Source organism: Rhinoraja longicauda, chromosome 12, assembly GCF_053455715.1.
Source record: "Rhinoraja longicauda isolate Sanriku21f chromosome 12, sRhiLon1.1, whole genome shotgun sequence".
Lineage (NCBI taxonomy): Eukaryota > Metazoa > Chordata > Chondrichthyes > Rajiformes > Arhynchobatidae > Rhinoraja > Rhinoraja longicauda.
In genome coordinates, this window is record NC_135964.1 from 33,105,531 (window position 1) to 33,117,913 (window position 12,383).

The following is a 12,383-nucleotide window of genomic DNA, read 5'->3' on the forward strand; positions in this document are numbered from 1 at the left end:
CTCTTGCATTAATTGGCTGTGGCCATGCTTCCCTCCCGCCCCCGCGGTGACGGGGCGGTGCCAGTGACCCTCCCGCTGACGCCATCGCCAAGATGCTCGGCAGAAAGAGCCGCGCGCGGGAGCCGCCCTCTGCCCAGTGGGTGCTGCTCGCTCCAGGTGAGGGGCGCCGCGGCCGGGTGGAAGCAGATCCACGAGCCGCCCTCCCGGTGCACGGGCAGCGCTCGCCCGCGCGCGCGCGCGCGCGCTCACTCTCGCTCGCCTCTCCAGGCCGAAGCCCTGCTCCATCAGCGCGCGTGCGCGGCAGCCCAGCGCTGGGCATGCGCAGTGAAGCAGAAAGCGCGCGCCGGTGCCCCGGGGACCGAGGGTTCAGTTCAGAGAAACATAGAAAATAGGTGCAGGAGGAGGCCATTTGGCCCTTCGAGCCAGCACCGCCATTCATTGTGATCATGGCTGTAACACTGTGCCTGCCTTCTCCCCATATCCCTTGATTCCACTATCCCCTGCAGCTCTTATCTATTAAATTAATCCAGTGAATTGGCCTCCACTGCCCTCTGTGGTAGAGAATTCCACAAATTCACAACTCTGGGTGCAAAGGTTTCTTCTCACCTCAGTTTTAAATGGCCTCCCCTTTATTCTTAGACAGTGGCCCCTGGTTCTGGACTCCCCCAACATTGGGAACATTTTTCCTGCATCTAGCTTGTCCAGTCCTTTCATAATTTTATACATCTCTTTCAGATCCCCTCTCATCCTTCTAAACTCCAGTGAATACAAGCCCAGTCTTTCCAATCTTTCCTCATGACAGTCCCGCCAACCTCGTGAACCTACGCTGCACTGCCTCAATAACAAGGACGTCCTTCCACAAATTAGGAGACCAAAACTGCACAAAGTTCTCCGGATGTGGTCTCACCAGGGCCCTATACAACTGCAGAAGGACCTCTTTACTCCTCTACTCAAATCCTCTCGTTATGAAGGACGGCATGCCATTAACTTTCTTCACTGCCTGCAGTACCTGCACGCTTACTTTCAGTGACTGGTGTACAAGGACACCCAGGTCTCGTTGCACTTCCCCTTTACCTAATCTGACACCATTGAGATAATAATCTGCCTCCTTGTTTTTGCCGCCAAAGTGGATAATCTCACATCTACATTATACTTCATCTGCCCACTGACTCAACCTGTCCAAGTCACCCTGCAACCTCCTAACATCGTCTTCGCAGTTCACACTGCCACCCAGCTTTGTGTCATCTGCAAACATGCTAGTGTTACTTCTAATTCCATCATACAAATGATTAATATATATTGTAAATAGTTATGGCCCCGGCACCGAGCCTTGCGGCACTCCACTCGCCACTGCCTACCATTCTGAAAAGGACCCGTTTATTCCTACTCTGCTTCCTGTCTGCCAACCAATTCTCTCCATGTCAATACTCTTCACTCAATACCATGTGCTCTAATTTTGCCCACCGATCTCCTGTGTGGGTCCTTATTAAAGTTCAGTTTAGTGTGGAGATACAGCACGTAAACAGGTCCTTTGGCCCACTGAGTCCGCACCGACCAGCGATCCCTGCACACCTACACCACCCTACACATAGCTCCGGACAATTTACATTTTTTACTGAAGCTAATTAACCTACGTCTTTGGAGTATGGGAGGAAACCGGGGCATCGGAGAAAACCCACGCAGGTCACAGGGAGATAGTAACTCAGCGGGTCAGACAGCATCTCTGGAGAAAAGGAATAGGTGACGCTTTGGGTCAAGACCCTACTTCAGATTGAGAGTCAGGGGAGAACATACAAACTCTGGACTGACAAGGACCCATAGTCAGGATCGAACCTGGGCCTCTGGCGCTGTAAGGAAGGCAGCAACTCTACTGCTGCGCCACCTTGCCGCCCTTAAAAGTGACGGTGTTCCCACCCTGACCTAAGGAACCGCATTCCCGCAACCTGGAACCATTATTCTCCAACGTTTCAGGGGTCCAGACTCGAAACGTCTCCTGCCCATGTGGGGTCATGCTGGCACTTTTTTTGGGCTGCGATCTCTGTGATTTTATGAGTTGGATGTTGATGGATTGGATAGTGAGTTTGCAGACACCAAAATTGGTGGAGTTGCAAACTGTGAGGCAGTTTTTCAAAGTCTATTTTGGGATATAGATTAGGAAGAGAAATGGGTGGTGAAATGGCATATGAAATTGACGCCAAGCACTTGTGAAGTGTTGTGCTTTGGGAGAGTGAATGTAAGGGAAAGTATGCAATAATGGCAAGCTCAACAGCAAGCATTGATGTACAGAGGAATCTTGGGGTCCAAGTCCCTGAAGGCAGCAACACTAGTAGATAAGAGTGGTAAAGAAGACATGTTTGCAATCATTGATTGGGGCATTGAGTATAAGAGTCAGGAAGTCATGTTGCGAATATTTTGTACAATTCTGGCTGCACCATTACAGGACAATTACGCCCCCCGTTATTCAATTACCTCAAAAACATAATCCTCTGCATCTTAGTTTTAAATAACTGCTCTCTAATCTTGTAACTGATCCCTTCTTTGAAATTTGCCCGTGAGTGAAAACATATTGTCATCTTCACTGTCATACTGTCAAAAGATCTTGCATCACCCCTCGTTCTGCTAAACCACAAAGAACATGTTGTTCATGATAGGATAGCCTCCTCATTCCAGGAAGTAGCCAAGTGAATCTCTCTTGGTCTGCATCTAATGCCAATATATCTCTTCTCTATCTTATCAAAAATTTAATCAATTTTGTTAAGCATTCCTAGCCCTTATCAAAGCCATACTAGTTGTCTTCATTTTTCCACCGATGACTATTATTTCTGTCCCAAATCAATATTTCTCAAACCTTTCCTGCCATTGAGGTTAAACTGACTGGCACACAAAAGCTCGAAGTGTATGGTGGTACAAATATAAAAGGAAGAAGCTGGGTATGAACAACTGAGGAGCAATATTTAATCAATAACTGGATGCAGAAACGTAACCTGAAAAAATGTTGATCAGCAATAATGTTAAATGTTTGTTTAACCAAGAAATCTAATGGATTGAATGCTGCAACTAAAATGAGGGAAACCAAAAAGAGCTTCTTCAGTACCATATGTACAGATGGCTTCAACTAAGATACATGAATGAATGAATATAACTTTATTGTCATTCAAAACTATACACCAGACGAGTGCATATTTGAATGAAATTCCGTTGCATCTGGCTCACAATGTAACACCAAATAATAAAAATTGATTAAAAAAAAATAATAATAACTCGCACATAAAATAATGGCGGCGGATTATTGCGAATTCAAGAGTCTGATAGCTCGGGAGAAGAAGCTATTGCAGAACCTGGCTGTTCTGCTCCGTATGCTGCAGTACCTTTGACCAGAGGGCAGCAGGGTGAACAGTCCATGATGGAGATGGTGGGGTCTTTAATAATGTTTTTGGCCTTGGTCAAGCAGCGTTTGTGTGCAATGTCCTGGATGGAAGGAAGTGAAGTCCCGATAATTTTCTCAGACGTCCTCACCACTCTCTGCACGGACTTCCAGTCTGAGGCTTTGCAGTCCCCAAACCAGACAGAGATGCAGTTGGTCAGTATGCTCTCTATGGTGCCTCTGTAGAAAGTGGTGAGGATGGGATGGGGGAGGTGTGCTCTTCTCATCCGGCGCAGAAAGTGCAACCGCTGCTGGGCTCTCTTGACTAGAGATGCAGTGTTTAGGGACCAGGTCAGACTGTCTGTGATCTGTACCCCCAGGAACTTAGTGCTACTGACTACCTCCACAGCGGTGTCACTGATGTGGAGTGGTGTGTGCCTCAGAAATCCCTGGAGAGATTTTGGATCAGACTTGGAATGAATGTTTTTGTCTTTTAATTTATTCTTGATACACAGTATTGAAAGTAGTGGGCATATTTGGGATTTCTTGGGTTTTGTTAATTCTGACCTAATATGCTAAAAGTTAAAATCTCCCCTATGTTCCACAGTGTTTCCTTGCTTAGAAAGATTGTTGGGAAACCTGCCTGAAGAATTGTGATCTTTACATTATCACTGGTGTGTTACAGCATGGAAAGTGGATTTGAGATGAAATCTTCATCAGTCACCACTTGTGCATTTTTTTAGATTGCTGCAGACGGGCTTGTCTGAGTGGTTGTTTAGGTTTCAAACACAATCAATTTCAAATTAAATAAGGTGAACATGTTTGAAATTAACAGTTATCACCTCTGCTCCAAGGAAAATGGAGCCAGCCTTTCCTCACAACCGAACAAATTGATTTTTCCTGCAGAGCAGTAACTAAACTATGCACAGTGGTCCAGCTTAACTGCACATTCCAGATAAAATTATTGTAAATTAATATTCTCTCCCCTTTGTTTTGTTTAAACATAAGCCTGGACTTTGAGCATATATCCTCCATTCTATTTCTCTGCACTTTTTTTTCCTCTGCTCCCTTCTGGTTTCCTCTCGGAATATCCTTAGTGTAGCTTTGCCTCATATTTTATCTAATAACTCTTTCCTCTATGGCACTTTGAAATGTTTTATTAATACAAATAGATATGCTAGTGTAAATAGTCATGTAAATGATAATTTTGTGACTCAAACCACTGTGAATTAGGCAGGCCTCATATTTTTGGTTCCTTTCTATTAATGTACATACCTAGCCAATTTGTATTAGTGCACAATAACATTGCAACCTTCTGCAAGGCAAGGAAGCAGATTGTAATTTTTGGCGTGTAGAAAAGGCATTTGGAACATGAGGACCAATTTAGCTATCAGGGTGGTCAATTGCTCAAGTGAGCACAACAACATGTCTTTTGAACTGAAAGCTAAAATCATGATCCAGCTTGTTAATATTTGTTTTTGTTCCTTCAGCTTTTCTGTTTTATTAGACAATCTAAAATAACTGAAAACACTGTGGAAAAATAAATTGAGTTAATGTTTCAGATTGAAGATGGTCTATAGGGGGATTGCACATAATGTCGTAAGGTCAAAGGGTGTGACGCACGGAGTCGCTCAAGCCATCTGGAGGACATGGCAGCTTCCGGCATATACTAATAACACATGCAACATGTACGTTCTTACCTTGAAAAAAATGTCAAAACGGTCAATTTTTGTGCCCTAAAAAAAATGGGGAAGAAGCAGGAGGATCTGGCGGAGGAAGAGGAACCGGAGAAGGGCTGCAAAGCCCGCGGATGCAAGAAGCAGCTGGGAAGACATCTGGCTAGCCGGTGGGAGAAGGGGAAACGCGGCCGGGAAGGGAGGCAGAAGAGCAAGGCCGACTGGCCGGAGGGGGGAGAAGAAGAAGAAGAGGAGGAGGAGGAGGAAAGGACGGGGTTGAGCGAGCTGGGAGAGGAGCAGCGGGAAGAACCCGAGCCGAGGGGCCTGGAGGGTCTGCAGGGGCAGAAGCAACGAGCGCTGGAGGTCGGTGACCCATCTGAGGGCAAAGGGCCCAAGCCGTGCTCAACGGCCTTGGAGGAGGAGCGGAGTGTCGAGCCCGAAGAGGAGGAGGAAGGGGACCGGGGAGAGGCCGATCGGCAGCGGAGGCCGAGCAGCAACGAGAGCTGGGCTGGGCGTGGGAGCCGAGGCAGAGGGCTCTGCTCGGCGGCCCCAGCCACGAGGTGTTGAGCGCCGGCCAAGTGGAAACGGAGCCCGGCTGATGGAGATGGCGAGCAGGAGGGCTGGAGGGCCAGCAGGAGCGATGAGGAGCCGAAGAGCTGCAGGAAGCGAGGCGCGGAGCAGGGGCGCCGTGCCTGGAGGAGCGAGGAGCACAGGAACAGGGAGAGGTGTCGGGACACTCGGAGTGCCGGGAGGGAGCCGGAGACGGGCTGATGGGAGAAGATGGGTAAAGCCGAGCTGCAGCAAAATGCAGCCGCAACATTCAACTGCAACACCCTCGCATCGTGACCTCGCATGCCGTGCAATCCCCCTATTGAACGATCTTCAATGTGAAATGTAATTTTGTTTTTCTTTCCACATATGCTGAATGCCTCCTGCATTTTTTTAATGCAGATTTATGCACATTTAATAAAATGTGTTTTAAAATAATCTTTTTGATTTACCTGTTTCAGAGTCGATTGTCGATACACCGGAGAAGATTGATTCTGGTCCTGTTTTTACAAGACTTCGGAATCCTAAAACGAGTAGGTATCAAGGGTGATCAATGCACTAAGTTTGCTAATAATAGTATTATTGTTTGGTTGTACTCGCTAAACTCCGTCACCTTGGAAATGTTAACATCTAGAGGGCATACTTTTAAGGTCAGAGGGGGAAAGTTTAAAAGTGTGGACTTTTTTAACAAGGAGTAGTGGGTGCTTGGAACATGATGCCAGGGGTGGTAATCATGGAGACAGATCCGATAGTGGAGGCAGAACCCCTCACCACATTCAGAAAGGGCCAGATGTATACTTGAAGAGCCATTACCTGCTAGACCATGGATTGAATGCTGGAATTAAAGTTGGATAGCTCTTTTATTGAAGTTTCTTGTGATGCAAATGTCCCATGATTCTATTCCTCTGTGACATCTTAACTAACTGTTATTATCTGACTTCTCCATTTAACTAATATATGTAAGTATAAATAACACAATACACTTCGGAATGTAAAAACGGAACTGAAATTTGTGGAACAAGAATGTCTTCAGACCTTACTAAAGGTCTATTTATTTGATCGGTTTATTTGATCGGTCTCGCATCATAAAGGGTTTGCCTGACCACATAGTCTCCTTTCTGGAGGGTACAGATTGGACAGTAGAGCATAATTTATTTATAGGTTCTCTAATTAACTCTTTGTCAACTGGATTCTCTCCCGTTGTCATTGAAATCATGTCTAACAAAGGATCGCAGGTTCTGATGGTACGTCCACGGCCCAGCGGTGGGGCTCAAAGTCAGTCTTGAGCAAGGCCGCCAGCTCCATGATGTTAGGTCACAGAGTGACTGGAGATATGATCTGGAAAACAATCACATCTCCAGCATGATAAGAGATTGAAAAAAGTTTCCCCTGACCCCCTCGCCCGCCCCCACATAAAACAAACCAGAGAACATTAACACATACTTTTAAAACACACTAAAAATAACATTAAAAGACAGACAGACTGTTGGCGAGGCTGCCATCGCTGGCGGCGCCACCCGGTGGATATGTGACTATTCCAGTGCACTTCCTGGCTGCTCTCCCACCTCTTCGTTTTATAAACGTGTGTGGTTTAGAACAATGTCCTTTGTTGCATAAGGCCCATTCATTATTGGAAGGGCTCAGGGTGCCGGCACAGACTGGATTGAATTGGGGATTGTATGGGCCCCAGGTGTGTTCCATAATGATTCAATAATCACCTGTATTTGCTTACCAGCTTATAATTAAACAACGCCTAAATTTAGAAATCTTACCCGTTTCAAATATCTTGCTGGGTTTGCCTTTCCTTCTCTCAGCAGCCTGGGAAATCAGTCCACTGATGGACAGAGGCAAACTGGCTGTCATGCCAGTTCATTTATTGTTTGGTTTAGTTACATTTGACATCTGTCATCAGTGAAATCAATCCAGAGTGATTCCACTGATGCCAAAAGCAGAGATCTGACAGATACTTTTCCTTTTGGTCACTGCAGGTGGATAAACTATTCTGTATAGTATGCTGAAGCATAAAAGTGAAATTTAAAAGCAGGGCCAGTTCTGACATTCAAATATAGGATCGTGGAAAAATAGAAGCAGAAGACCATTTTGTCTTTCATGCCTGTTCCACAATTTAATTAGCTTACAGCTAATCTTTTACATCAGCACAGTTTTTTCTGTACAGACAAATAGTGTCTATAACTTCTCTTGCGAAACAATGCTTTGACCAATTTTCATATTTGTTTTTTATGCCTTAAATAAATGTATTTGTTGTAAACTCTTAATTCCTTTAAATGTTGGCCATTGCATGTTTACTATAATATATTTTAATATAGTTCTGCAATCAGAAACAATTTATGACTCAGCTTGTAGTTTGTCTTGTTTATATTCAAAATCTTTGTGTTTGGGTAGTTGGGGCACGTACTATAACACTAAGAGGCATTTGGATAAGTACATTGATAGCGAAGGTTTAAAGGGATATGGGCCAATCGCAGGCAGAACGGACTAACTTAGATGGGGAATCCTATTCGACATGGGCTGAAGGCCCTGTTTCTGTGCAGTGTGACTCTATTGAATTAAATCACTTTCTATTTTCAAGTAGAATTTCTATTTTATTTTAATCACTTTCTTAAAGGCCCTTAACTTCAAGAATATTTAATACTATACACTGTTCCCTCATTGGTTACTCAGCATAGATCTCATAAGCCACGTGGTGTAAACTCAATGAATTTGTCCTTCACTTGACTTCTAATTTGATTTATGCCATCAACGTATCAATTACAGTTCCCTCATTATTGTAATACCATGGTACATGTTTCTTTAATTGTACAATACATTATCAGGGGCCAGTAGACAGCTCCCATCAATGTTTTCTGCTTCGTGTTATTTATTAGATCCATCCAAACTGTTTTACTTGGTTTTCTGAGGAAAGGTTCTTCCTCTCCACAGCTTTTATTCAATTTTTTTATTATTGGGGCTGCCACTCCTCCTCCTCCATCTTCCCCATCTCCTGAATAAGTTAAACATTGTGGAATTTTGAATTCAAGGCCTGGGTCACTTTGTAGGGTCACCTCCACAAATGCTATTTGATCGCGCCCGTTTATTTCTATTCATGATCTTCAGTTCACTGATCTTGTTTTTGAATATTGTCATTTTATCTCTTTCCCCTGGCTGTAATTGCAGATAGTATACTCTTATGTTTGTATGCTCGGTACCTTTCTAACATATTCTACTTTTCATTCACTATCCTATTTCTGTTATTTCTCTTTGAATTTCCTCATTTTTGTCACCTGAATCCTCTTAAGCCTCATCTATACCATTCAATATTTGAATGTGGATCACAAGATTAACCATTCTTTTTCACGGGAGTTAATTCAATAGATCTACCACATAAATATTCCAAATGTCCCTGAATGGCCTGGCTCTCATTTTATGTTAATATTTAAAGGCTAGTTTTAATAGGATAAATTTGTGGACTGCCAACTTTGCAGACTTAATGAATGACATGTGACAAATTAATGCAGCAAGTTGGCATTTAATTTTGATACCACAAAACCTTGGAAAGAGCAATGACTACATCAGGATTTCTCAAGTTTTGAAGTCATTTTCTAGTTGGAACAGAAACATTGTGTTGAAATGGTTCATATATGCCAGGCTTGAAAGCTCGAGGCCATTTGTAACAATGCCAAACAATATACAGAGTTTGCTGAGCATGGTACATAATTTTCGATACTGCACACAGACCCATGAAGAAGCCCACTGCCATTAGTTAAATGATCAGATATCTATCCCATCAGTCTCTCTACATCCACTCTCTGACAAATAATCCCTTGCAATTTGACCTCTGCAATCCTTGCCTTCAGCTGCAAGTATATAACAAATTTCTAATTCTCTGCTTTACCTAAAACCTCTTCTTGTCTCCCTCAGAGTCTGTTGATGATTATCTTAATTCTGTCCATTGACTTCAAATATTACTTCTGTTTCTGTCTCTACTGATGCTGTCTGACTTTGTGCTTCCATCATTTTCTGTTTTAATCTTTGATTTTCGGTGTGGTCTTTGTCTGCTGATCTGTTTGCGAAAATAATTATATTGGATTTGAGTCTTCCAATTTCTTCTGCTGTTGAACTTATCGATTGAACAGAGTTTTGAATGCACTTACATTTTCTCTACCTTATTCAGGAAATGGTGCCTTGTACCTTTTTAGCAGTGATTGCAAACAGGTTTATGAAGTGAAGGCTTTTGACGAAGACCATCATTCTTGGTTTATTGGTCAGTCTGTTCAGCGTGGTGAGTACCCCTGTGCCTTAAGTATTTTTACTGGCACACCATTTGTTATTCTGATTACAGTGCACAATATAATTGTAAGAATATCAAATCAAATCAAATCAATTTTATTTGTATAGCACATTTAAAAACAACCCACGTTGACCAAAGTGCTGTACATCTGATTAGGTACTAAGGGAAAAAAAAATGAAACATACTAGCACACAAACATAACAGCATATAAAAAACAGTTCACAGCGCCTCCTCAATGGGCCTCAAACGCTAGGGAGTAGAAATAGGTTTTGAGCTTGGACTTAAAGGAGTCGATGGAGGGGGCAGTTCTGATGGGGAGAGGGATGCTGTTCCACAGTCTAGGAGCTGCAACCGCAAAAGCGCGGTCACCCCTGAGCTTAAGCCTAGACCGCGGGATAGTGAGTAGCCCCAAGTCGGCCGACCTGAGGGACCTGGAGTTAGAGAGGTGGGTTAGAAGATTTTTGATGTAGGGGGGGGAATGTCCATTTAGGGCTTTATATGTGAATGGTTGGACTAATTTAGATAGTTTTATTTTTGCTGTGCTATATTAAGACTAACCCGACTTTCCGATTTAGTTGGTGCACAGAAGACATTAGTAACTCTGAAACCAAGTTAAGAATTTACAATGCCTTACCATCCAGTCATTGACTTCATGTTTCCTATTATTGCAGCAAACATTTGTTTCCTAAAACAAAATGCCCATAAATACCTGGCAACATGTATTTGTGATAATCTAATTACATCAAGAAATGTAGGTCTCAAGTTGCACTTTGGTTTACTCCTTCAGATGGACTCTGAATTCTGTTGGGTAATGAGCACGATTACTGCAGTTCCACTTTATGCTACCTATTTTCGCAAAGCACTGCTGAACATTTGGCATTCTCTTTAGTGTACTCTCACAAAGAAGCAGGAATCCACTGTTAATCTGATCTGGGTTTTGATGTAACTTGGATATAGATTAAGAAGGTTTCACACACTAAATACAGGAGATTCCAACAATAATAAACTGCATTTGGATTGTGTCTTCTGTTGTGGAACATCCCAAAGAGCCTGCTGAAGTTTTGAAAATAATCTGGCATTAAATGCCTAAGGAGATGTTAAGATAGTTTTTAAGGAGAATCTTGGCGGAAGGGAGAGCCGATGAGGGAGAATTACAGAACTTTGAGCCGGGTTTCAAGAAATGTCCGGGCATTGTAACCGGCAGGATATTTTTGAACATTTTGTATAAAAGCATGCACATCATAAGGATTTGAAAAAAATGTCCCTTTCTTATCCCTTGGTTCCAAAGTGCTTAGCAGATATTCATTTGGTCTTGTGGTTATTATAAATTTGCACAGAATAATGTACGGAAATTCTGCAAAATTTTTGGATATTATTTTAAACCACTATCTGCTTCACTCGTGGCTTTTCCTGAAGGATATTTGCTGCCCTTATCTTGTATGTAATTCCAATCTCACACCATCCTTTACCTTCCTTCTACAATGATCCATCACGGTATTCTTTTTGTAAGACAGGTCTGGTAGAGCAATAAATGGCAGTGATGCAAACATTCCTGGATTTTTTTTAGCACATATAACACATGCAGCAATTGGATAAATGTTAGATGGATTACTGGCATCTATATTTCAACCATAAGCCAAGACCTCTGGCAGTAATAGAGCTGCTTATTACAGTCCAGAATTAGTACTAGTTTTTCTGGAGTGTAAGCTAGAATCTCCAACTATTTCCAAACCAACAAGGGATTGCAAATTGCAGTGTCATTTCATGCACACAGGGTGGGTGATGTGAAGGGGCTCAGTTGTTTGTTGCTTTCTACAACTCTTGATCTCAAAGCAACCAAGCTGTGTAAACTCGCATGTTTCAACAAGCTTCAGTATGTTAATTTAAAAATGCATCTGGTTCCGGATGTCAGTAATTGAATGATAAGCAATGATGAATAAACTTGTCTTCATTCTTATTCTTTCTTTCAAGATGGAAGGCTGCTGTTTGCTACACCCCTGGATCCACTGTTTCTGGTACTACCATACCTTATTAATGCCAGTGAAAAGGTAAGTTGTTTTCGTTTACTAGATAACTACTTTGCTGACATTATGAAATGTGGAAAAGGAGTAAATTAATAGGAGCAGTGTTAGGGTATTCGGCCCATCCAGTCAACTCCTCCATTTGATCACGGCTGATCTATTTTTCAATTTCAACCCTATTCTTCTGCCTTCTCCCCTTAACTTTAGACGCCCTCACTGATCAAGAACCTATCAATCTCTGCTTTAAAAATACTCGTCAGTGGCAAAGAATTCCACAGATTCACCACCCTCTGGCTAAAGAAATTTCTCCTCATCTCCATTTTAAAAGTATGTCCTTTTATTCTGAGCATGTGCCCTGTAAGGCCCTTCCCAGTTAGGCGTTTTTTAAGGCGACTGCCGACGACTATCATAGTCGTAGCAGGTCGCCGAAAAACCGGCGACTGGACCCTCCTACGACAATGTCTACGACAAGCTACAACAACCTA

General features: G+C 42.9%; 1 protein-coding gene across 3 annotated transcripts in view; it reads left to right on the plus strand.

Moving 5' to 3' along the window:
* Positions 1–12,383, plus strand: part of rnaseh2b (ribonuclease H2, subunit B) — a 34,815-nt gene continuing 22,432 nt past the window's right edge. For all 3 annotated transcript variants that reach the window (XR_013547920.1, XM_078409436.1, XM_078409435.1), the window contains exons 1-4: positions 1–156; positions 6,051–6,122; positions 9,761–9,868; positions 11,849–11,925. Coding sequence is in view for 2 of the 3 variants with exons in the window: in XM_078409436.1 (XP_078265562.1) it covers positions 93–156; positions 6,051–6,122; positions 9,761–9,868; positions 11,849–11,925 (321 nt within the window). In the remaining variant the exon portion in view is untranslated. The remainder of the gene's footprint in view (positions 157–6,050; positions 6,123–9,760; positions 9,869–11,848; positions 11,926–12,383) is intronic.